The sequence below is a fragment of the Rhincodon typus genome, chromosome 9 (genome assembly GCF_021869965.1).
Source record: "Rhincodon typus isolate 14 chromosome 9, sRhiTyp1.1, whole genome shotgun sequence".
Taxonomy (NCBI): Eukaryota; Metazoa; Chordata; class Chondrichthyes; order Orectolobiformes; family Rhincodontidae; genus Rhincodon; species Rhincodon typus.
Window position 1 is genome coordinate 37,000,455 of NC_063340.1, and position 26,095 is coordinate 37,026,549.

The following is a 26,095-nucleotide window of genomic DNA, read 5'->3' on the forward strand; positions in this document are numbered from 1 at the left end:
AAAAATGTCTATGACCTTATAAACTGAAAACCTAATGTGCAAATGTTTATTTGCTTGTAAAAACTCTTCTCAATAATCAAACTCCATTTCACACCAGGAGCTGTACTGCTTTTTCACAGAAAATTGCCGTGGCTACAGAAATGCCTACAAGTTAATAACGAAACCCCTTCTGATACACAGACCAACAGCCACATGCAACTAGCTCAAATCCAAACTCTGAATTAAGTATTTATCTATATTAAAATATAGATAAATCACAAACCTTGCATCACAATTTTAAGCAGAGGTATGGTAGTAGCTGCTGAAAAGCCGTCATCCAAAAGCAAACCAAGGAAATAAGAGAGAAAGAAATCCATTATGTCCTTGGCCTGCTGTACTGGTCAGATGAAAAGTAATGGAAATTTGAGAAATAGCACTCCATCTTTCAACTGAATACTTTGCAACCTTTTTACAATTTTCTACTGGAACCCCCATTTTGTTTCATATTTCTTTGTTTTTTCATTCCTGTCATTTCCTTTTATTTCCTTGGCTTTACTTTCAGACAGCTGTTAATCAGGACCTGCCATTCACATCTATTCAGATATTTTCTTTACTTGTTCTGTTACCACTCCATTTGGCCTTGCACCATGAAACCTTTTGTCATTTGATTCCTCTTGTCTATCCTGCCAGAAATCTTCTCTTTTGTTCTCCTTCCTACCCTGCCCTTTGCATTCACTCAAAACCTATTATAGTTCAAATGTTTCGAAGTTCAAATGAAAGGTTACAGATCAGAATTAATAACTGTTTCCCTCTACACAGGTGCTCTCAGACCTGCCAACCATTTCTAGCGGTCCTGTTTTACTTTGAAGTCTTCTTTGGAGCCTACCAATAAGGAGCCGAGTTTCCAAGGTTCAGAGTCACATGTTCAAATTTAAAAATCACCCACTCTTCAGATGGGCTTGAAGTAGTTGACATGAGTATTGCCAGTACCTGGTAAGGTTACTGTGCAGTCTGTTTCCATGGAGCAGAGAACATCTTGAGTTACAATTTTATAGTGTAGAATTCCTTGTCCTATTAGGCTTAAAGATCTATCCATCCATTTTCTTTCTTGTACCATTTCTATGGTGTAGTGTTTATCATATTTGTATGAATTGGTGTCACAGTGGAGAGCTGTTCCGTTATTTGGGGCGGCAATGTGGCACACTGATTAGCACTTCTGCCTCACAGCGCCAGGGACCCACGTTTGAATCCAGCCTTGGGTGACTGTTTGTGTGGAGTTTGCGCATTCTCCCCACGTTTGCTGGGTGTCTGGGTTCCCACTGGGTGCTCCAGTTTTGCCTCATAGCCCAAAGATGTGCAAGCTAGGTGGATTGGCCATGGTCAGAGGATGTACAGGTTAGCTGGATTAGCTATGGCAAACAGAGGGGGTTACTGGGATAGGGTGGGGGTCTGTGTCCAAGTGAGATGCTGTACGGAGGATCAGAGCAGACTCAATGGAATGAATATCCCTTTTCTGCACTTTAGGAATTCTATGATTCTAGTTCCTTTTTCTACCTGTTCAACCCGTTTCTCTTTTAAAAATCTGTTACTCTAATATGGATTATGTTACTACCGCTTTTCTGGTGGAGTATTCCGTGTCCTAATAACCCATATGTAACAAGAGAAAGTTTCCGGCCCCTTCTCCATTTTTTTGGGTGTTCATAAATTTATGTTCTTAACTTGCTGGCCACTGAAGATAATCATTCATAAAGTAAATTGTTAAAAATTATAATTTTAAAAACTTTTATAAGATCATGTAATGTTCTTTGTTCTAATTTTTCTATCCTTAAAAGGAAAAACTGGATATGTTTTTATTACACCCAGAGCAAACCCCTGTTCATGGATTCAAGGAAACTTTAGCACCATTGTGGCCATTGAACCTAATGTGCCTATACTGTCTTTCTTCCATTTCCTTTGTTTGTGTGAAAGACTCCTATGAGAAGTAATTAAAAACAACTGGAATGATATACAGTGTAGAAAGCTTTTGCTGCTGAATAAATAGGAGTTTGTAAAAACTAGAACATTTCTGATGGACATATACATCAAAATTAGTGGTATCAACTACGTACTACACTGACCATAATCTTCTAGGCTCATTCATTTTTCAGTTTTATTTTGTTTCTCTTTCAACATCAACAGAGACAGAGTGATTGGTCTAATGATGACAGCTTGTGATCTCTGCTCCGTCACCAAGTTATGGCCAGTTTGCAGGGCCACAACCGATGATATTTATGCTGAATTCTGGGGAGAGGTATATACCTTTTCTAATTTACTTAATAACAAACTTGATAATTGTAGGCAACATCCAGAGGCAGCTGTAGTGTCTTAATATCTTGGTTATAATCAGTAGTAATCCTACTTGTAACCACAGGTAATTACTGTAAAACCATAGACCGCTTTGATTAAACTAGTCAATTAATGAACCTTCAAAAGAGCCTAACTTTTTGAACTCTGGTTTTGTGTGCTATTGACAACTCTCAGTGGAGAACTAATTTGTATTTGATACATATATCAAATTGTTTGGTAATTATAACACAACCAATGATTCCACAAAAGGTAGTAGATTTGGTGATTCAAGAAATTCTTACAGGGAATACAGGTGACAGTGGGATGAGGCTGTGAGTTATGCTGAGTTATAAGCCTCACCAGGCAGTGGTGCCGAAAGTCAACCCATGGGCCTGCCCACCATGGACTTTACCAGGATGGAAGCAGGAAGGTGGCAAGGCCTCCAACTATCACACTTCAATGCAACTAAATACCTCTCCACCACAAAATACACCATGGGGAGGACACAAGATTATGCCAACATTTCTAGACCACTGCCTGAAATTAATCTCAATAAGCAGAATTTATATTGAGTTATAAAAGTTACAGCGCATGAGTACACTATTCAGGCCCTGATGCTGCTGTTCTGTCACCTGTAACCCCATTGCTTGCAAATATTTTTGTATTCCTCCTTTTTTTTAATATTCATATCTTTCTCTTTTAAACTAACTTTTAGCCTCAGTGGCCATGAGTGATGAAGGATCCCATAGACCAGTAGGGTTGGATTTCATCCTTGAGGTCAGAATTGTAAGGCAGGCCATTTCCCAATGTTGTGATTCCACCTCCTACCTAGCAGCGCCCACCAATGTTATATTCATGTTGAGGTAAGAGGACCAGCCTGGATTCTGGCCCTTCATCTCCAAAAGCAGCCCAAAGGAGGAAGGAGAGGCATATTGATGCAACTTGGGCATTGAAGGCCTGTCTCCACTTCATCCTGCTCTCCCTCACTACCCCCACAGTTCTATTCACCTCTTGCCGTCTATGCTCACCTCACATACCATTGCTGCCACATCTCTTTGCCTATATCCTGTATATTCTGCTCACCCCACTAAATTCTCATGATCCCTTATTCATCCTCAACCTTCACCCCTTCCACACTCCCATACTATGCCCACATACATCTACAATGTACTCCCCTCGGAACACCCTCCATTCCCATACATCCATCATCCATTATAAGTGGAGTTCTTAAGCCCTTGACAATTTCAGATGCCCAGAAACCTGAAGATAAACTAAAAAAAACACGTCAAAAAGATATAACCTTTTAAGTGGTCATAAAACATTGAAGAGATGGTGGCATTAGTAGTCATGTCACTAGACTAGTAATCCAGAGAACCAGGCTAATGCATTGATACCATGGATTCATATTCCACCATGACAACTTGAAGACATAAGGAACTGAAAGCTAGTTACAGTCACGGCAGCTATGAAACTATCATAGATTGTCATAAAAGCCCGTTTGGTTCCCTAATATCTGCAGAAATCTACCTTCCTTACCTGATTTAACCTAACTGTGATTCAGAGTGTACAGAAATGTGGTTAGCTCTTAATTGATCTCTGAAATGGTCTAGGAAACTATTTCATTCAATGGAAAAATAATGATGGGCAACAGATGTTCGCCTTGCTCATAATGGCCATATCCTGTGAAAGAATAAACAGTTAAAAAAAACCTTGACAGCTGTATCAACAAGGCTTACTCAGCTGAATCCATCAGTATGTTGGAGCTTAGCTACTTGTGCATAATTAGATACCATAGAAAGACTGTATCAACAACCCCTGCAAAGATCAGTCTTTTTGTAGCATTTAGAATTCATTGAAGCATTCATAAGAACTGAACTGTGTAAGCAGAATTTCCAGAGCTGAATATATTAAAACTTTTAAAAGATTCAGTAATCTGTTAAAGCTTTGAATCAGATTTCTGAATTGTCATTCAATGAAAAGAATAAATCACAGGGAATAAGTGGCATAGTCAAAACTGAATATAAATCTTTTTCAATGTAGAAGAGCACTTTACCCAGTGAATAATGTACTCTAATGTCCGGTTTCACAGTGTTGGTCAATTATATGATCAATTTAAGCAAACCAAAAGGGAGAGAACCATATTCTAGTGAGAAGTAATATTTTTTCTAGGTAGGAAGCACGATCATAAGTTAAGGCAGGTTTGTGTAAATTATTTTCAAAGTTTTGGTTTTTAAGTCAATACGTACTCTTTATAATGATTGAAAAGTAGGATTATAATAACTGAATTTAATAATAATTAGCTTTATTTCAGTTTCTGTTCATTTAATCACATGATATTTTGCATGTAGGGTGACGACATGAAAAGAATGGGAATTCAACCCATTCCTATGATGGACAGAGAGAAAAATGATGAAATTCCCAGTGGCCAGGTAAATAGCAATTTGAATTTGAAATTGTCACTGTTTAGAAAGTCATGATTGATCAATAGTTAGTGTTATGTATTTTTTTTTGATATTGGCAGTCTGTAGACCCAGTATTTCATTAACTATCCTGCTTGACACAAAATGTGATCATCTTTGCTCAAGGTTTAATTTTATGTGAAGGTTCATGATCCAAATCAAGTGAATTGCTTGCATGTGCATGCACACAACATTTTACAAACTGCATTGTGATTTAGAGAAAGAGACTGAAGTGTCTTTCTTCATAACTTTCATAAAATCCAGGGACTAAATTTGATGTTGATGACAGGAGGTCTTGCCTGCCAACAAGAGTCCCATGTTGCTTACTTTTGGGAAGGCCTGGCCTTTAATCAGGGTGTGAGTTGGGTAATTGTTTCAGAGATAGTAGGAACTGCAGATGCTGGAGAATCTGAGATAGCAAGGTGTAGAGCTGGTTTTCTGAAGAAGGGTCTAGGCCTGAAACGTCAGCCTTCCTGCTCCTCTGATGCTGCTTGGCCTGCTGTGTTCATCCAGCTCCACACCTTTTTATCTGTGAGTTGGGTAATGGCAGCTTTTCAAGGAACCAAGCACCCAAAAAGGAAATTCCAGCTACCAGAATTTTTTGGGGGGGTTTGGGGGCTGGGCACAAGGCAGGAAGGTTGATAGAAGTGTCTACGTGGTCCAGTCTTAATCAGGGATAAAAAAGAGTGCCCATGCACCGCGCTTCTGTCCAAATAAATGTCACCATTTTGGCATTACTTTCCATCCCAGCAGTCATAACTATTACAGTTCTCTGAACTCCTCCCTTCTTGGTTTGTACACAAACCTCATCAGTGGTCTAATTTTTGTAACAAAGAAATTGACGAACTAATAACAACTCAAGACTTTATAGATATAGTGCCTTTAGCTTACAAACGTTTTCCAAATTGCTATACAGAAATATTATTGAATAATGTTTGACCATTCTTGTTCACTGTTGCCGTTACGTCATTTGAATGGTTGACTAATTGATACACACCATAATTGTTAACATCTTTCTCCTCACTTAACATCTTCCATAACAGCAGTTCTTCCTGCCTACGTAAACTTTGTGCGGATTTCAACATCACCATGCACTTTTACGTAGATGTAAAGATGTCATTGAGGTGGACAGGTGAGGCTGAAAAGAGGCAACCAGAATTGTATGCAGTATTCCAAAAGTGGCCTCACCAACATCCAGTACAACCAAGACATAACAGCCCAACTACTATACTAAATGTTATGACCAATGCAGGCAAGTGAACCAAATGCCTACTCCACCACTCTTGCCACCTGCAATTCCACTTTCAAAGAACTATAAACCAGCACCCCTAGGTCTCTTTGTTCAGCATCACGACCCAGGGCACTACCATTTACTATATAAGTCCTGCCCCAGTTTGCCTTACCAAAACACAATACCTCAGATTTATCTAAACTCCATCTGCCACTCCTCGGCCCATTGGCCCATCTGATCAAGGTCCTTTTTTATTCTGAGATAATCTGATGTAAGGCTAACTGGTCTATAGTTCCCAGGCTTTTCCTTACAGTCTTTCTTAAATAGTGGCGCCATATTAGCCAAACTGCAGTTCTCTGGCACCTCACTCGTGGCTATTGATGACACAGATATCTCAGCAAGGGGCCCAGCAATCTCTTCCCTACCTTCCCACAAAGTTCTGGGAAACACCTGATCAGGTCCTGGGAATTTATCTACCTTTTATGCATTTTAAAACTTCCAACACCTCCTGTTCAGGAATATGAACTCTTCAAGGCATCGATAGTTATTTCCCCAAGTTCCCTGGCTACCAATTCCTTTTTGCACAGTAAATACTGATGCAAAATATTCATTTTATATCTCGCCCATATCCTGTTGTTGTGCACATTGATCGGTGATCGTTAAGGGATTTTGAAGAGGTAATTCTATTTTCCTTTTACACAGGTCGTTTTCTTCAATGGTGTAGCTGTGCCTTGTTACCGTACACTTGCAGAGGTCTTCCCATCAACCTCTCAACTGCTTATATCTTGCAGGTAGGAGTTACAACATTGGCCATCTTGTAACGCATCTTACATTAGGTGCTGCATTACCCTCATCAAGTAAATGAAGCAAGCATATTTAAAATTAAGAAACAATTTGAGAAGCATAAACATGACTTGTAAAGCTTTCATAGTTCAGCTTAAAGATCCTAGTACAGAGTGACTTACTTAAATTAATTCTATCGAAGACCACAGAAGATCTTAGACATACAGAATCTTCTTGGAACCACCCAACTTCATCCTTTGTTCAACATGGCTGCCAGTACTAATGGTAGAAAGCTCAATACAGCTTTTGCACTGAAACAAAACTGTTCAATTTAAATTATAAAAAATATAAGAAATAGGAGCAGAGAAAAACCATATACCCAACCGTGCTTTGCTGTTTAATATGATCATAGAGTACGTATAGTGCAGAAAGAGGCCATTTGGCCCATGAACCTGCACCGATCCTCTGAATAACATCCCAACCAGAACTCCCCGTCTGCCCCACCCCTAGTCCTGTAACCCCACATTTCCCACGGCTAATCCTGCTAGCCTGCACATTCCCGGACACTACGGGGCAATTTCCCAAGGCCAGTTCACCTAACCTGCACATCTTTGGACTGTGGGGGGAAACTGGAACACCCGGTGGCTGATTATTAGCTTGAAATCTACTTTCCCACTCCTCCACCACCCCTTGATTTCCTAAGTGACCAAGAATCTATCTTAGCCATAAATATATTCAATAATGGCACAGCCAGAACCATCTAACAAAGAATTTCAAAGATTCACAACGCTTGTAGAGATAAATGTTCAGCCCTTATCCTGAAACTATGCCACTTTACTTTAGAACTCCAGACAGGGGAACCTATCAGTATCCATCCTGTCAAATTCCTTCATAATTTTGAATTTTTTAATGAGACATTCTTTTATTCTACTAACTCTCAGAGACTATAGTCTCCAAGTACTCAGTGACTCATCGTACTCATCGTTATGCAAGCCTCTCATCCAGGAACATTCACTGTGGTACCTTCACTGCAAGTATATCCTTCCCTAAACATGGATACCAAAATAGCTCACAGTATTTTAGGTGTGGTCTCACTAAAACCCTAAATAATTGTAGCAAGATGTCTTTATTATTATTTTCCAGTCCATTTGCAATAAAAGGCTGTCATGCCATTTGGATCGCCATTTTCTCACTATACCTGCATGCAAATATATTTTCTTAAATGAATACATCCAACGCTGTCTAGTCATCAACATTTATATGACATTGTTATAAAAAATTCTGCCGTTATGCTGTTTTGTTCTTATGACCAGATTGAATAACCTCACATATCCCCGCCATTATACTTCATCTGTCACCATATTGTCCATTCAGATAATCTGTATCTCTGCAGTCTGTATATGTCATCTTCATAACTTGCATTTGCATCACCAGCAAATGCAGATATGCAATACTCATTCTGTTTATCTGAGTCATTAATATAAATTGTAAATAGCTGATTACAGGAACAAGGGTCAGCTCCTGAATGTACTGCTCCAGAACCATCACGTACACAGTTCAGGATTTCAGTCTATAGATTTATACTGACCCTTGCATCATTCCATTACTCACAGTCTGCCAACTGGAACCATCCCATTTATTCATATTGTCTACTTTCTGCTCATTACCCCATCCTCTACACTGTCTAACATATCACCCCCAACTTCATGAGCCCTTATCTTGCATATTAACCTTTGTGTGTCATCTTATTAATGCTGTTTGGAAGTCCAAGTATACACCTAATGACTTCCCTTTATCTAACCTTTGTCAGTAGGATTTCCTTTCAAAAAAACCAGGTTAATTATTCAAATCATCCTATGCTTTTCCAAGTCCTTTGGTAATAATAGATTCTGGAAAATTCCTAATGACTGCAGTTACCTGTTTTCTGTCTCCCTCCTTTCTTGAAAAGCATTGTTGAATTTGCTAATTCCCACACTGGTTTGGAACATTCAAAATGTAGATATCTTTGGAAAAACAAAATTAGTGCATCTGATATCTCTGAAGCCAACTCATTTTGAACATTAGAATGTAGACCGTCATGAGATTTATTACCTTTAGTTCCTTGAGTATCAACAGTGCTGTTTCTCTGTTGATTGCCTAATGGCAATGTGGATATACCTACACCAAGTAGAATGCAGTGGGTCACAGTGCAGCTCGCCACCACGTTCTCAAGGGTGATTGGGGATGGACAATGAATGCTGGCCCAGACAGCCAACACTCATATCCCTTATGTAAATAAAACAAAAAGTTAGCAGGGAAATTGGAACCTGAGGGGGAGCACAGGTTTGTTGGTAGATTCATTGAGCTTTACCGCACAGTAGTAAGTCTTGGCCCATCACATTACAAACCAGTCATCAAGGACCTATATACTCTAATCCTGTTTTCGACTTGGGACATAGCATTATATGCTTTGCTGCTTCAAGTGATCACCTTAAAACTTCTGAAGTGTTGTGAGGGCAGCAGGTTCTGGATTCCCATTAATCTTGAGGTGAAAAATATTCTTCCTTAAATCCTCTTTCAACTTCCTGCTCTTTACTTTAAATGTATGTCCCTTGGTTATTCATTCCTGTACTAAGGGGGAAAGTTTCTTCCTATTTACCCTATCTATGACACTGATAATTTTGTAAAACTCAATCAGATCTTTCTTCATCCTTCTCTAGTCTAAGGAAAATATTCTGTCTCAATACTTGAAATGCTCCAATCAGGCAACATCATACCGGAACTCCTCTGCACTCTTTCTAATACGATCATGTCCTTCCGACAGAGTGATGATTAGAACTGAACATGGCCAGCATAACTTCCCTGCTGTTGTATTCAATGCTTTGACTAGTAAAGGCAAATATCTCTTCTGTCTTTTTAACTACTTGTCCTGTTGCCTTCAAGAATTTGTGGTAAAAGGAAGTAGAAAAGTAGAATGCAAAAGTACAAGACAGAAACGTATAGGCAAGTATCAAATAGGATTACACTAGAGAAGATTAAAAGAGCAGAATTAAAGGTACTCTATCAGAACGAACATAGTGTTCACTAACAGTTAAAACAATTCTCCTTATTGAAGCAATCTTAACTTTAGAAAAGGCAGAGAAAAGAAAGGATTTCTAATTTGTTCAACTTAAACTGTATCCCTTCAAAATCCCAAACATACATACTCAATCATGATTAAGACAGACAAAGACAAATTATTTAACAACTATATACGATGGGTGGAAAAAGAATAGATGGGATAAACAAAATTCCAATATCAAAAGTTCAGAACACGAAATGGAAAGTTATTTTCCTCTTACTGACCTTTAAATTTTTTACAAAAATGTGACAGTGTTATCTACAGAAATGGTCAACTTACAATTCAATGGTTGATCAGATTAACTTCAGTCTTGTATGTCCTTTTCTTTTAAGCTTTCTTGGATTTTCCATTTTTTCTGTTGGCAGGCTCTAGACGTTTTGCATTCTCTCCTGCTCTTGGCAGTTATAGCCTTTAATGCAGTGGCTCAATCAATCTGAGACCTGTGCGAGGTAGAATTTCCTTAACTTGAAAGATTCTTGTTGTTGTTCTGTCTCAAATTCTTCCTGTTTTCGCTTCCCAAAAGCAAAGTTGTATTGCTTAACTCAGCATTGTGCGGCATTTGATCTTCAAATTGTGGAGTTTTCCCTTTTTTTCAGTCACGGCAATCCAACTTCTATTTCAATTGTATAGTTTCCAAAAAATGAAAGATGTGATCTCTTATGATGTCAAGAACAAAGTCAATAGGTTTCTGGAGACTAGTGACAAGAAGGAATAAGGGGATAATGCCAATTTGCTGCAATAAGTAGATGATCAACCATATAAGCTAACTGAATGATGAAGCAGGTTTGATGGACTGAGTGGCCTACTCCTTTTCCTGCAAATATTGCAGCTAGAAGAGCAGATTAGAGACTAGAAATTCTGCCACAAATAAATTACCTCGTTTCTACCCAATGTCTGTCTGCTACCTAGAAGGTATGTGATGGAGTACTCTTCACTTGCGTGGATGGATACAGCTCCAACAATACCCTAGAAACTCTCCACCAACCCAGGCAAAGCAGTCCACTTGATTGGCACCTCATCTACCATCTTCAGCATTCACTCCCTTCACCATCCGCACACGGGCAACTGTGTGCACCTTCTAAAAGATGCACTACAGCAACTCTCCCAGGCTCCTTTGGCAGCACCTTCTAAGCACCTGACCTCTTACCACTTGGACGTGCAAGAACAGCAAATGCACAGGAACACCGTCACCTGCAAGTTCTTTTTCATGCCACACATCCTCTTCTGATTTGGAACTGTATTTCCATTCCGTTGTGGGATCAAAACCCTGAAACTCCTTTCTTGACAGCATTGTGAGTGTACCCGGACCACATGGAGTACATAGAAACGTAGAAAATAAAAGCAAGAATAGACTATTTGGCCTATCGAGCCTGCTGAGCCATACAGGATAATGATGGCTGATCCTCTGACTCAACACTGTAGTCCCACGCTACCCCAAACTTCTGGAAACCTTTTAGCCTTTAGAAATCTATCTATTTACTTTAAATGTGTCAGTGACTTGGCCTCCACAGCCTTTTGAGGTAAAGAATTCCATAGGTCCACCACTATCTGCATGAGGAAATTTCTCATCATTCGGTCCAAAATGGCCTATCCCACACTATGTCTGAGACTGTGACCTGGAGCTGCCAGCCAGAGGAAACCACACCCCTGCCATCCAATCTGCCCAGCATTTTCATATGTTTCTGTGAGATCTCCTCTCATTCTTCTAAATTCCAGTGGCCTAGTCTGCCCAATCTGTCATACAACAAACTTGCCATCCCAGGAATCAATCTGGTGAACATTCACTACAATCCCTCTATTGCAAATGTATCTTTCCTGAGATAAGGAGATCAAAACTGCATATAATACTGCAGGTGTCGTCTCGTCAAGGCCCTGTCCAGCTGTAGGAAGACTTCCTTGCACCTGTACTCAAATCCTCCTGTAATAAAGGTCAAAATGCCGTTTGTCTGACTGCTTGCTGCACCTGTATACTTTCAGCATCTGGTGTACAAGGTCACACTGGTCCCTTAAGTAATACCCTGACTTCTCTATATACTGCATTTGCCATGCATTTGCTCAACTTGCAGCTTCTTCACATCTCACTGCTCACAATCCCACCTAGTATATATATAGACAGGCCCCAAATACTGATCTCTGCTGTATGTCAGTGCCTCTCGTTCCTGCTATCTGGTGTGAGGGGAGTGAATGTTCAAGGTGGTGAATAGGATGCCAATCAAGTTTCCTGTTTGCTAATCCCATGTACTTTGTTTTTACACACGAACCTCAGTGGCTCAAGAAGGCAGCTTACTACCACCATGTCAAGGTCAAATAGGGATGGCTATAAATGACAACGACATTCGAGTACCGTGAAAGAATGAAGATTCTTTTGTTTTATAATGACTTTGTCCCACAAGAATCTTTTATTAATTAATATTCTTTGCACAATTCTAGATCGAAAATTTCTTTATCTCTATTTGATTCCCAAACTTATTGCTTCTGGAAACTTTCATGAAATCATTTTACAAACTCGTCTTCCAGATCACCTTTGACAATTTGATCAGTGAAAATGAAACTTTTCTCTCTATGAAAGTTAAAGTCCCTGACAACTACTAGGTTACCGTTGTTACAAGCTCTCATAACTTATTGTTTAATTTTCTGTTCAATGGTATACCTAGGAGGCTGTAAACTACTCCCTCCAGTTTCTTGTCACAATCCCATACAAGACCACGAGATTTATGCTGATTCGGGACCAATACATTTTTCTTCAAAATAGATAAAGTTTGAAATCCCAGATACGCTGTAATAGAAACACAAAAGTTCTAAAGTTTCGAAGGAAATTGACCTTAAATATACAAATTTAGAAAAGAAAAACAATCCTAGATATATACTATATGTACAATTTGTATTCGAACATCCATAATTAACATGGTCTAACACCCCACAAAGCACACCAAATAACAATTGCAGTCCATCCAGCAATTTCTCAGTAACCAACTCCGACACTAGTAAAAACATGCTGTAAATCAGGAACAAAAACAAAGTTGCTGGAAAAGCTCAGCAGGTCTGGCAGCATCTGTGAAAGAAAAAACAGAGTTAACGTTTCAGGTCTGCTGACCCTTCCTCACCAGACCCGAAACGTTAACTCTGTTTTTTCTTTCACAGATGTTGCCAGACCTGCTGAGCTTTTCCAGACTCTAGTGACACTGTGGGTCACCAAATCTGATTGAAACTCCCTCAGAGTCATTCTGCCTGTATGACTGCTCAGGTCTTTATTCTTCAGGCCCTGTTCCAAGACTCAAATCCCAGGGTTCCTGAGACTGTTCATAAACATGTAATTACTAGCATATTTTGAAATTAAAAAAAAAACAGCTAGGCTACTTCGTGAATGCCTCTGAACTCCAATCCTTAATGGGTGCATTAAGTAAATATTGCTGTGGGCTTCCTTCACCCCACTCATAGCTTCACTAAACAATCATAAGACCATATGATGTAGGAGTAGATAAGGCCAATCAGCTCATTGAGTCTGCTTTGCCATTCAATGAGATATCGTGGCTGATCTGATAATCCTCAACTCAACTTTTCTGCTGTTACCTCATAACCCTTAATTCCCTTATTGATTAAAAATCTGTCTTTCTCAGCCTTGAAATACTTAGTAACCCAACATTGACAGCCCTCTGTGGTAAAGAATTCCACAAATTTATTACCCCGAGAGAATAAATTTCTCCTCATCTCTATCTTAAAAGTGTGGCTGTTTGTCTGAGGATATGCTTTCTCACCCTAGACTTTCCCACAATCATAGAATCATGCATTACAGAAGAAGCCCTTTGGCTCATCAGGTCTGCACCAACAAACAGCTACTCTAAACCTACACTAGTCCACTTTCCAGCATTTGCCCCATAGCCTTGAATGTTATGACATTTCCAGTACTTTTTAAACACTCTTGATTTCCCACCTCAACTAACGTTGCAGGCAGTGCATTCCAGATTCCTGCCATCCTCTAGATGCAACATGTTTTCCTCAAATCCCCGCCATTCTCCTTAAAATTACACTCCCTTGTTATTGACCCTTCAACTAAGGGGAATAACTGCTTTCTATCCACACTGTCCATGCCCCTCCTAATCTTACACACATAAATCAGGTCCCTTCTCAGCTCCAAAGAAAACAGATTGAGCTTATCCAGACTCTCTTCATGACTAAAGTGCTGCATCTCAGGCAATATCCTGGTGAATCTCCTCTGTACCCGCTCCAGTGCAATCTCACTTTCCTATAAAGGGGTGACCAGAACTGCACTTAGTCCTTCAGCTGTGGCCTAACTAAACTCCTGTATCGCTCCAACATAACTTCCCTGCTGTTACTTATGCCTCGACTAATAAAGGGAAGTTTCCTGTATGCTTTCTTAACTACTCTATTAACCTGACCTGCCACCTTCAGGGATCTGTGAAAAAGCACCCTCGGATCCTGCTGTTCCTCTGAGCTTCCTAGTCCCCTGCTATTCATTGAGTACTGCCTTGTCTTGTTACTTCTTCAGAAATGCATCACCTCACACGTCAGAGTTAAATTCCATCTGTCCATCTGACCAATCCGTCTACATTCTCCAGTAATCTCTGACCTCCTTCCTCGCTGTCAATCGCTCATCCAATCTTTGAGTCATCTGCGAACCTACTTACCACACTTGTATTCCCCCTTCCCCCACATTATCATCCACATCATTTATGAATATCACAAACAATAAGGGATCCAGCACTGATCCCTGTGATACACCACTGCCAGTCACACAAACACCCTTCTACCACCACCCTCTGTCTCCTACCAATAACCAATAACAGATCCAAATTACCAAGTTACTTTGGATATCATGTGCTTTTCCTTTCTTTATCTCATATAAGGACCTTGTTTGCTGAAATCCATTTGAACTACGTCAACTGTATTATCCTCAGCTACACACCTGATCACATTGAAAAATTCAAATTGTTTCAGCATGACCTCCTTCTGACCAAGCCATGCTGACACTTCCTGATCAAACCTTGAATCACGTTGTGAGGATTGATTCTGTCCTTCAGAATTTTCTCCAATAGTTTCCCCACGACTGATGTGAGACTCACCGGCCTGTCATTCTCTGTTTTATCTCTACCTCCCTTCTTGAAAAGTATAACCATATTAGCTGTCCTCCCATCCTTTGGCGTCTCTCCTGTGGCTAGAAAGGAATTAATAATTTGGGTGAGAGCATCTGTAATTTCCTTCCTCATCTCCCTGGCAGCAGCCAGGCACATAACTCATCCAGACAATTTTTAAGCCAGCCTAAACCTTCAATATCTTCTCATTCCCCATGTCAAACTAGACAAGAATCTCACCGTCTCTCTTCCTGAATTCCGTACTGACATCCTCCTCCTCCAGAGTAAAGATAGATATGAAGTACTCATTTAGCACTCTACCCATGACCTCTGGCTCTGTGATAGCAAGAACTGCAGATGCTGGTGTCAGAGTCAATACAGTGTGGAGCTGGAGGAACACAACAGGTCAGGCAGCATCAGAGGAACAGGAAAGCTGACCTTTCAGGTCGGGACCCTTCAGCAGGATTTGAGAGGGGTAAGGGATCTGGGAAATAAGTTGAGGGAGGAGGGGTGGGGCTGGGAGAAGGTTGGTGGGATGGTGATGGGTGAATGCAGGTAGGGAGTGGTGGGGATTGGTCAGTGAAATGGTTGGGGCAGATAGTTGGGAAAGAAGATAGACAGGTTGTGCCAGGTCAAGGAGGCAGGGATGAGAGGGAGGCTTGGACATGGGGATGAGGCTGGGGGTGGGGAGATTTTGAAACTGGTGAAACTGTGTTCAGGCCATTGGGCTGTAGGCTTCTGAAGCAGAATATGAGGTGTTGTTCCTCTAGTTTGCATATGGCATCATTGTGGGACTGCAGGAGGCCCAGGATGGACATGTCACTCAGGAAGTGGGAGGGGGAGTTCAAATGGTTAGCAACCAGAAGGTATTGTTGATTATAGCATACAGAGCGCAGATGCTCCGCGAATCAGTCACCGAGTCTGCACTTGGTCTCACCGATGTTGAGGAGGCCACATCGGGAGCAATGGATACAGTAGACCAGGTTGGATGATGTACGGGTGAACCCCTGTCAGATTTGCAAAGTTTGTCTTGGGCCTTGGATGGAAGTGAGAAGGGAGGTGTAGCGGCAAGTGTAGCATTTCATGCGGTTGCAGGGAAACGTGTTGGGTGTTTTGGGGTTGGTGGGGAGTGTGGAGTGGTCAAGCGAATTGTGGAGCAAGCAGTCCACATGAAAGGCAAATGGGTGGGAAAGGAAATATCTCTTTGGTGGTGGGGTCAGACCGTAAGTGGCGGAAGTGGCAGAGGATGATGTGCTGGATGCGGAGGTTGGTTGGGTGGTATGTGAGGACCAGGGGGACTCGGTCCTTATTTTTGTTAGGGGGAGGGGTTTTGAGGGCAGAAGTGCGGGAAATGCAAGAGATGTGGTTGAGGGCATTTTGGATCAATGGAGGGGGAATGTTGCAATCACCTGCTGTGTTCCTCCAGCTCCACACTATATTGACCTCTGGCTCTGTGGATAGATTGCCCCTCGGTCTGTATGAGCTCTACTCTTCTCCTAGTTATCCTTTCTACTTTTATATACTTGTAGAACATATAGAAACAACTTTTCCGCATCTATCCCGATAAGACCCCAATGTATCTAATGTATTTCAAAAGATTGCCTCTCGTTCTTCTAAACTCCACAGACCACAGGCCCAACTTACTTAACCTTCACTCATAAGATAGTCCCTCCATAACTGGTATCAGCCCAGTGAACCTCCTTAGCATTCCAATGCCAGTATATCTTTCCTTAGATAAGGGGCACAAAACTGTTCACAGTATTCCAGCTGTGGTCTAACTACGGCCTAATATAGTTTTAGGAGACTTCAGTCTTTTTATACTCCATTTCCTTTGGAATAAAGGCCAGCATTCAATTTCCCTTCCATATTGTCACCTTTTTTTATTCTCTTAAAGGATGTGGTGTCACTGGCTGGCCAGCATTTATTACCTGTCTACAGTTGCCCTTGAGAAGGTGGTGGTGAGTTACCTTATAAACCACTACAGTCCATGTCCTGCAGGTAGACCCACAATGCCATTAGAGAGGGAATTCCAAGATTTTATCCCAGTCGTAGTGATGGAATGGCAATATATTTCCAAGTCAGGACAGTGAGTGGCTCGGAGGGAACTGCAGGTAGTAATGTTCCCAAGTGTCTGCTGCCCTTGTCCTTCTAGATGGAAGTAGCCATGGATTTGTAAGAAGCTGTCTGAGAATCTTTGGTGAATTGTCTGCAACTGAGCATCAGTGATGGACAGTGGTTGCTCGTGAAAGTGGTTCCAATCAAATAGGCTGCTTTGTCTTGGTAGGTGTCAAGGTTCTTGTGTGTTGATAGAGCTACGGACATCTAAGCATGTAGGGAGAATTCCATCACACTCCTGACTTGTGCTTTGTAGGTGGTGGACAGGAGAAGTCAGGAGGTGAGTTACTCACTGCAGTATTCCTAGCCTCTGACCTGCTCTTGTGAGCTTACGGGGTGAATCCAGTTGAGTTTCGGCTCAGTGATAGCCCCCAGGATGTTGACAATGGGGGATTCAGTGATGTTAATGCCATTGAATGTCAAGGGATGGCGGTTAGATTGATGCTTATTGGATACAGTCATTGCTTGGCATGTGTGTAGCACGAATGTTGCTTGCCACTTGTCAGTCCAAACCTGGACCTTGTCCAGACCTTGTTGCATTTTGTCAAGGACTGCTTCACTACCTGAGGTGTCGCAAATGGTGCTGCATATTGTGCAATCATCAGCGAGCATTCCCACTGCTGGTCTTATGATGGAGGGAAGGTCATTATTGATGATGATGATTGGGCTTAGGACACTAGCCTGAGAAGCTCCCGCAGATGTCCCAGAGCTGAGCTGACTGAGCTCCAACAACCACGAACATTTGCCTATGTGCTAGGTATGACTCCAACCAGCAGACTGTCCTCAAACCCCATTGATTCCAGTTTAGCTAGGTCATCTTGTTGATATGCTTGTCAAATGCAATCTTGATGTCAAGGGCTATCACTCACGCCTCACCCGTGAAATTCACACGTTTTGTCCATGTTTGATCCAAAGCTGTAAATGAGGCCAGAAGCTGAATGGCCCTGGCAAAACACAAACTTGGTGTCACTGAGCAGGTTATTGCTGAGCAAGTGCTGCTTGGTAGGTGCTGATGTCACACTCCATCACTTTATTGATGATTGACAACCAACTGATGGGACAGTAATTGACTGTGTTGGATTTATCCTATTTTTCAGGTACAGGACATACCTGGACAATTATCCACATTGTTGGGTAGTTGCCAGTGTTATAACTGCACTGGAACAGTTGGCTTGGGGAGCGCCAGACTCTGGAGCACAGGTCTTCAGTATTATGGCTGGAATGTTGTCAGGGCCTAAACCTTTTGCAGTATCCAGTGTCTCCAGCCTTTTTTTGATATCACATGGAGTGAATCAAACTGGCTGAAGCCTGGTATCTGTAATGCTGGGGACCACTGGAAGAGGCTGAGATGGATCATCCACTCAGCACTTCTGGCTGAAGATTGCTGTGAATGCTTTAGCCTTATCTTTTGCGGTGATGCGTTAGGCTCTTCCTATGGGGACATTTTGTAGAGCGTCCTCCTCCAGTGAGTTGTTTAATTGTCCACCACCATTCATGGCTGTATGTAGCAGGACTACAGAGCTTAGATCTGATTTGTTGGTTATGGACTTGCTTAGCTCTGTTTATTACTTGCTGCTTGTGCTGTTTGGCACGCAAACTGTTTGGTAGCTTCACCAGGTTGATACCTAATTTTTAGGAATGCCTTGTGCTGCTCCTGATGTACCCTCCTGGACTCTCCATTGAGCCAGGGTTGATCCCCCGGCTTGATGATGTTGTCTGGTTCTTCCTTAAACAAGTTGGAGACAACCCCAACCAGAATGTTACGAATGAATTTGCCCAGGTGTCCCACAATGCCAGAGCAGTCAAATCAATATGAACACAGGCTGGTACCAATACAAAACAGTCCCACTTTATTAGGAACAAAATTACAATAATCTTTAATACTAAACATACTATCCTTAATCCTATTTGGCCCCTTAAGGTTACAATACTTCCAAATTCTCTTGGAAATTTATGCAGTCACTGTCTCTGTGGCTCTGTCGCTGAGTCTGTGAAGCTGCTTTCTCTCTCTGTCCACCTGGATGAGCAGCTGGCGTCTGCCTCTTGCCATGCTGGTCTCCTCAGAAGGCTTCATACGATTCCAAGAATGGTTCCAAGAGCGGTGTCTGCAGGTGAACTCTGTTTTTATACCTTTTAGATGGTTTTCTGGAACTTTCTATACTTCTGACCATTCAGGGAGATACATTTAATAGTTTGAAACATGAGTCAATCATTTAGGTGGCTTGCTACTGTCAGTTTCTTTGTGTAACAGGACCCGGTGCCTTTCTGCCTGGGCTGTCCTTTATTTAGTGGATAAGTCGTTGGAGGTGTCTGTGCAGAATAGCTGTTGCCTTTTACATTGTGCTAATATCATTAGTACCTGGCTGCTGTGTATCCACTGTGTCTGGTGTGTGAGTTTTGTGATTTGGCCAAGTGAAACTCTGAATGTACCCAGCACCACTTGCCGTTTGGTCAAATTGGCAATTTGTGTTTTAGCAGCTAGGAGGCTGCTATATTCCCCCTTTTGAACAGAAAAAAATCTTGTGCAAATGAAGTTCAAAACTAAAAAAGTTTGTTTGTGGTCAGGGACGCCTACATGTTCATGTCTAAGCCATTATATACATTGATCAAGCATATCACCATATTATTAGATATTACACAGTGTGGAGCTGGAGGAGCGCAGCGGGCCAGGCAGCATCAGAGGAGCAGGAAAGTTGACATTTCAGGTCAGAACCCTTCAGAAATGGGGGAGGGGGAAGGGAACTCTGAAATAAATAGAGGAGGGGTGCGGCTGGGGAAGACAGGTGGGGTGGTGATAGGTGAGTGCAGATAGGCAGTGGTGGGGATTGGTCAGTGAAATGGGAGGAGCGGATAGGTGGGAGAGATGATGGACAGGTTATATCAGGTCAAGGAGGCGGGGATGAGAGGGCAGCCACATCGAGAGCAAGGGATGCAGTAGACCACATTGGCACATAAGCTGTTTGGTAGTTTCACCAGGTGTCAGCTAATTTTTAGGAATGCCTTGTGCTGCTCCTGATATACCCTCCAGCTCCACATTGTATTGACTCTGACACCAGCATCTGCAGTTCTTGCTATCACAGAGCCAGAGGTCATGGGTTGAGTGCTAAACGAGTACTTCATATCTGTCTTTAATCTGGAGAAGAAGGATGTCAGTACAGAATTCAGGAAGAGAGACTGTGAGTAAGGACAAGTTTGGTTAAGCAGGTGAGGGTCTCAGTGGAGGGGAACTGGTTGGGCCTCTGAGAGAGGAATAAGAGGAGGGCTTTTAGGCTATCTGTGTGAGGAATGCAAGTGTACAGGGACTGGATGTCCATAGTGAAGATGAGGTGTTGGGCGCCAGGGAATTGGAAGTCTTGGAGGAGGTGGCGGGCGTGGGTGGTAACCCGGACGTAGGTGGGGAGTTCCTGGACCAGGGGGCAGAAATAGAGTCAAGGTAAGCGGAGATAAGTTTAGTGGGGCAGGAGGAGGCAGAGACAACGGGTCGGCCGGGGCAGTCAGGTTTGTGGATTTGGGGAAGGAGATAGAAAAGGGCGGTGCGGGGTTGGGGAACGATGAGATTGGAGGCTGTGGGCAAGAGTGATAAGGTTATGGACGGTCTGGGAGATGATGTTTTGGTGGTCGGGGGTGGGATCATGATCGAAGGGGCGGTAGGAGGAGGTGTCAGAGAGTTGGCGCCTGGCCTCGGTGATGTAAAGGTCAGTGCACCATACCACAACTGCGCGTCCCTTATCTGCAGGTTTGATAGTGAGGTTAGGGTTGGAGCAGAGGGCTGCACATTCTGTGGGGGAAGAGGTTGAGGCAATTGATGTCATGACGGCAGTTGAAAATGAAGAGGTCGAGGGAGGGTAGGAGGTTTTGGGGTGGTGTCCAGGAGAATGGGGTGTATTGGAGGCGGGAGAAGGGGTCTGTAGAGGGTGGGTTAGACTGGCTGTTAAAGAAATAAGCGTGGAGGCGGAGGCGGCGGAAAAACTGTTCGGCGTCCAAGTGTGAACGGTATTCATTGATGTGTGGGTGGTGGGGAATGAAGGTAAGTCCTTTACTGAGGACTGACCGTTCATCCTCAGTGAGGGGGAGGTCTGGGGGGATGGTGAAGACCCGGCAAGGATTGGGGCTGGGTTGGCTGTAGACCTGGTGGCTCTGAAGATAGAGTTAGGGGTGACATCGGCAGGTGGGGCAACATTGGCGGAAGTGACGTCGTCCTTGATGTAGGCGGCGCTCTCGGTCTCGGCAACGGAAGTGGTGGTCTCCGCGGTGTGGGTGGCAGCAGTGGAGACATGGTTTGCGGCACAGGAAGTGACATCACTGGCGTCGGCAGATGTGACGAGATTGGTGGCGTCAGCGGGTGATGCGATGGTGACCACATGGTCAATTGCGCCAGGCACATTGTGGGGGAGGGTTGAGGACTTGGGGAATGGAAGAGGCCTGTGTTTGGTGGTAGACGCAGGTAAGTGTAGTGTACTTACGGTTTTTATTGTCAGATAGGGCAGAGTAAAATCGTAGGTTGAGGTTGTGGATCCTGCGAAGAATGAAAAACAGAAGAGGTCCTTCGCAGGTCTGGGAGAGGGAGGCTCTGAGCTGGGGTAGGCTTGATTGTAGGGCCAGAAGATGCTGCCGCAATGCTGAAAGCGTGTGCTCGAGGAGCCGCAGAGAAAACAGTTTTTGGAGGATCTGGATGTTATGTATGTAGAGGTTGTCGAGGTTAAGGCCAAATTGGGATGGCCTGAATGTAGACTGGAGTCCATTGGGGATGATCCGGTTCTGTAGGCAGACACTGAGAAAGGCCATGTGGTTGTAGTACCTGTTTTGCTTCAGTATATGGTCGAGCAGTTTCAGGGCTGAAGAGATTTACCAGAGGGTTGCAGTGGGAGAAAGATCCACAAGGACTTTCCGGACAGAGGAGGATAACTTCTTCAAGGTGGGCATCCCTAGAAGAGGCTTCGCAGTGGGGTTATAACTCTGCTTCAACCCTAACCTCACCGCCAAACCCGCGGATAAGGGAGGCGCAGTTGTGGTATGGCGCACTGACATTTACATTGCCGAGGCCAGGCCCCAACTCTCTGACACCTCCTCCTACTGCCCCCTCTATCATGACCCCACCCCTGACCACCAAAACATCTCTCATCTCTCAGACCATCCATAACCTTATCACCTCAGGTGACCTCCCACCCACAGCCTCCAACCTCATCGTTCCCCAACCCTACACTGCCCTTTTCTATCTCCTTCCCAAAATCCATAAACTTGACTGCCCCGGCCAACCCATTGTCTCTGCCTGCTCCTGCCCCACTGAACTTATCTCCACTCTATTTTCTTCCACCCTGGCCCAGGAACTCCCCACCTACGTCCGGGACACCACCTATGCCCTCCACCTCCTCCGAGACTTCCAGTTCCCTGGCCCCCAACATCTCATCTTCACAATGGACGTCCAATCTCTGCATTCTTGCATTCCCTATGCAGATGGCCTAAAAGCCCTATGCTTCTTCCACTCCCGCAGGCCCAACCAGTCCTCTCCACCGACATCCTCATCCGCTTAACGAAACTCGTCCTTACCCTTAACAACGTCTCCTTCAACTCCTCCAACTTCCTACAGATTAAGGGGATGGCCATGAGAACCCACATGGGCCCAAGCTATGCCTGCCTTTTCATAGGATATGTGGAACAGTCCCTCTTCTGCTGCTACACTAGCGCTAACCCCCACCTCGTCCTCCGCTACATTGATGACTGTATCGGTGCTGCCTCGTGCTCCCATGAGAAGCTTGAACAGTTTTTCAACTTTACTAACACCTTTCACCCCAACCTCAAGTTTACCTGGACCATCTCTGATACCTCTGTCTCCTTCCTGGACCTCTCTGTTTCCATCTCTGGTGACTGCCTCAAAACTGATATCTATTTCAAACCCACGGACTCTCACAGCTACCTCAACTACACCTCCTCTCACCCATCTTCCAGCAAGAATGCGATCGCCTACTTGTGGCTAAAAGAGTGGTGTGGGAAAGAGAGTTTCCTTTTCATGGGACACTGGCATCAGTTCTAGGACAGGAGGGATCTATGCCGCTGGGATGGACTCTACCTGAACAGGGCCGGGTCCAGTGTTCTGGCGAAAAGGGTAAATAGGGTGGTCAATAGGACTTTAAACTAGTAAGTAGTGGGGAAGGGAGTAGTGAGTGTAGAGGGAGAATAACAATTAATGTAAGGCAAAGCAGCAGGTTAGCAGGTGACGAGGAAGCTTCAACTCCATTGAAAATTAGGAAAAAAGTTAAAGGGAAGGAGAACTCAAGAGCTGTTAGTAATGGAGGTGATAGGACCCAAAAAGAAGATGCAAAAACTGGCATAAGGGCACTTTATCTGAATGCTCGGAGCATTTGAAACAGGGTGGATGAGTTGATGGCGCAAATCATGACAAATAGGTATGATTTAGTGGCCATTACAGAGACATGGTTGCAGGATGTTCATGACTGGGAGTTAAATATCCAGGGGTATCAAACTGTTTGGAAGGGCAGACAGGACGGTAAGGGAGGTGGTGTCGCTCTGATTTTTAAGGATGATATCAGGGCGGTAGTGAGAGATGATATAGGTTCTACTGAACAAAAGGTTGAATCTATTTGGGTGGAAATTAGGAATTGCAGGGAGAAGAAGTCACTGATAGGTGTGGCCTATAGGCCACCAAATAATGACATCGTGGTAGGGCAGGAAATAAACATAGAAATAGCTAATGCATGTAAAAATAGTACAGCAATTATCATGGGGGATTTTAATCTACATATCAATTGGTCAAACCAGGTCAGTCATGGCAGCCTTGAGGAGGGGTTCATAGAATGCATCCGCGATAATTTCCTTGAACAATATGTAATGGAACCTACGAGGGAACAAGCTATCCTAGATCTAGTCCTGTGTAATGGGACAGGAATAATTAATGATCTCACAGTTAGGGATCCTCTTGGAAGGAGTGATCACAGTATGGTCAAATTTAAAATACAGATGGAGCGTGAGGAGGTTAAATCCAGTACCAATGTCCTGGGCTTAAACAAAGGAGACTATGATGGGATGAGGGAGGAGTTAGGTAAGGTAAAATGGGAGCAAAAACTTTATGGTGGGTCAATTGAGGAACAGTGGAGGACCTTCAAAATGATTTTTCACAGTGCTCAGCAGAAGTATATTCCAGTGATAAGGAAGAACTGCAGGAAAAGAAATAGTCAACCATGGATGTCTAAGGAAGTAAGGAAAGTATCAGATTAAAAAAAAATGCATACAAAAAAGCAAAGATTAGTGGGAAACTAGAAGACTGGGAAATCTTTAAAGGCCAACAGAAAGCCACAAAAAAAGTTATAAAGAAAAGTAAGATAGATTATGAGAGTAAACTAGCTCAGAATATAAAAACAGGCAGCAAAAGTTTCTATAAATATGTAAATCGTAAAAGTGTGGCGAAGGTAAACATTGGTCCTTTAGAGGATGAGAAGGCCAATTTAATAACGGGGATTGAGGAAATAGCCGAGGCATTAAACAGTTATTTTGTGTCGGTCTTCACAGTGGAAGACACAAATAACATGCCGAAAACTGATGGCAAGAAGGTTATAGCAGGTGAGGACCTAGAAACTATCATTATCACTAAGGAGGCAGTGCTGGGCAAGCTAATGGGGCTAAAGGCAGACAAGTCTCCTGGCCCTGATGAAATGCATCCCAGGGTACTAAAAGAGATGATGGGGGAAATAGCAAATGCACTAGTAATTATGTACCAAAATTCACTGGACTCTGGGGTGGTTCCCGCAGATTGGAAAACAGCCAATGTGACGCCACTGTTTAAAAAAGGAAGTAGACAAAAAGCAGGTAACTATAGGCCAGTTAGCTTAACTTCGGTAGTGGGGAAAATGCTTGAATCTATCATTAAGGAAGAAATAGCAAGACATCTGGATACAAATTCTCCCATTGGGAACACCCAGCATGGGTTCATGAAGGGTAGATCATGTTTAACTAATTTGGTGGAATTCACTGGGGACATTACTTGCATGGTGGACAATGTGGAACCTGTGGATGTAGTGTATCTGGATTTCCAGAAGGCATTTGACAAGGTGCCACGCCAAAGGCTGCTACATAAGATAAAGTTGCACAGTATTACAGGTAATGTATTGGCATGGATAGAGGATTGGTTGACTAGTAGAAAGCAAACAGTAAGGGTAAATGGGTGTTTTTCTGGTTGGTGGTCAGTGGCTAGTGGTATGCCTCAGGGATCAGTGTTGGGACCGCAATTGTTTACAATTTACACAGATGATTTGGAGTTGGGGACTAAGTGTGGTATGTCAAAATTTGCAGATGACACTAAAATGAGTGGTGGAGCAAAGTGTGCAGAAGACACTGAAAGTCTACAGAGGGATATAGATAGTCTAATTGAGTGGGCAAAGGTCTGGCAGATGGAGTGCAATATTGATAAGTGTGAGATCATCCATTTTGGTAGGAATAACAGCAAAATTGACTATGTTTTAAATGGTAAAAAATTGCAACCCGCTGCTGTGCAGAGGGACTTGGGTGTCCTTGTGCATGAATCACTAAAAGTAGGATTGCAGGTGCAGCAGGTAATTAAAAAGACAAATGGAATTTTGTCTGCCATTGCTAGAGGAATGGAGTTTAAACACAGGGAGGCTATGCTGCAGCTGTATAGGGTCCTGGTGAGGCCACACCTGGAGTACTGTTGAATCAGAAATAGTAGGAACTGCAGATGCTGGAGAATCCGAGACAACAAGGTGCAGGGCTGGATGAACACAGCAGGCTAAGCAGCATCATAGGAGCAGAAAGGCTGATGTTTCGGGCCGAGACCCTTCATCAGAAAAGGGGGAGGGGAAGGGGGTTCTGAAATAAATAGGGAGAGAGTGGGAGGCGGATAGAAGATGGATAGAGGAGAGGATAGGTGGAGAGGAAACAAACAGGTCGAAGAGGCGGGGATGGAGACAGTAAAAGTGAGTGTAGGTGGGGAGTTGGGGAGGGGATAGGTCAGTCCAGGGAGGACGGACAGGTCAAGGGGGCG

At 43.1% G+C, this 26,095-nt stretch overlaps 1 protein-coding gene across 1 annotated transcript in view; it reads left to right on the forward strand.

Moving 5' to 3' along the window:
- pde10a (phosphodiesterase 10A) overlaps positions 1-26,095 on the forward strand; it is a 437,158-nt gene that overhangs the window by 397,473 nt on the left and 13,590 nt on the right. Inside the window, exons 20-22 of the mRNA XM_048600979.1 lie at positions 2,158-2,269; positions 4,653-4,733; positions 6,697-6,785. Of these exons, the coding sequence (XP_048456936.1) occupies positions 2,158-2,269; positions 4,653-4,733; positions 6,697-6,785 (282 nt within the window). The remainder of the gene's footprint in view (positions 1-2,157; positions 2,270-4,652; positions 4,734-6,696; positions 6,786-26,095) is intronic.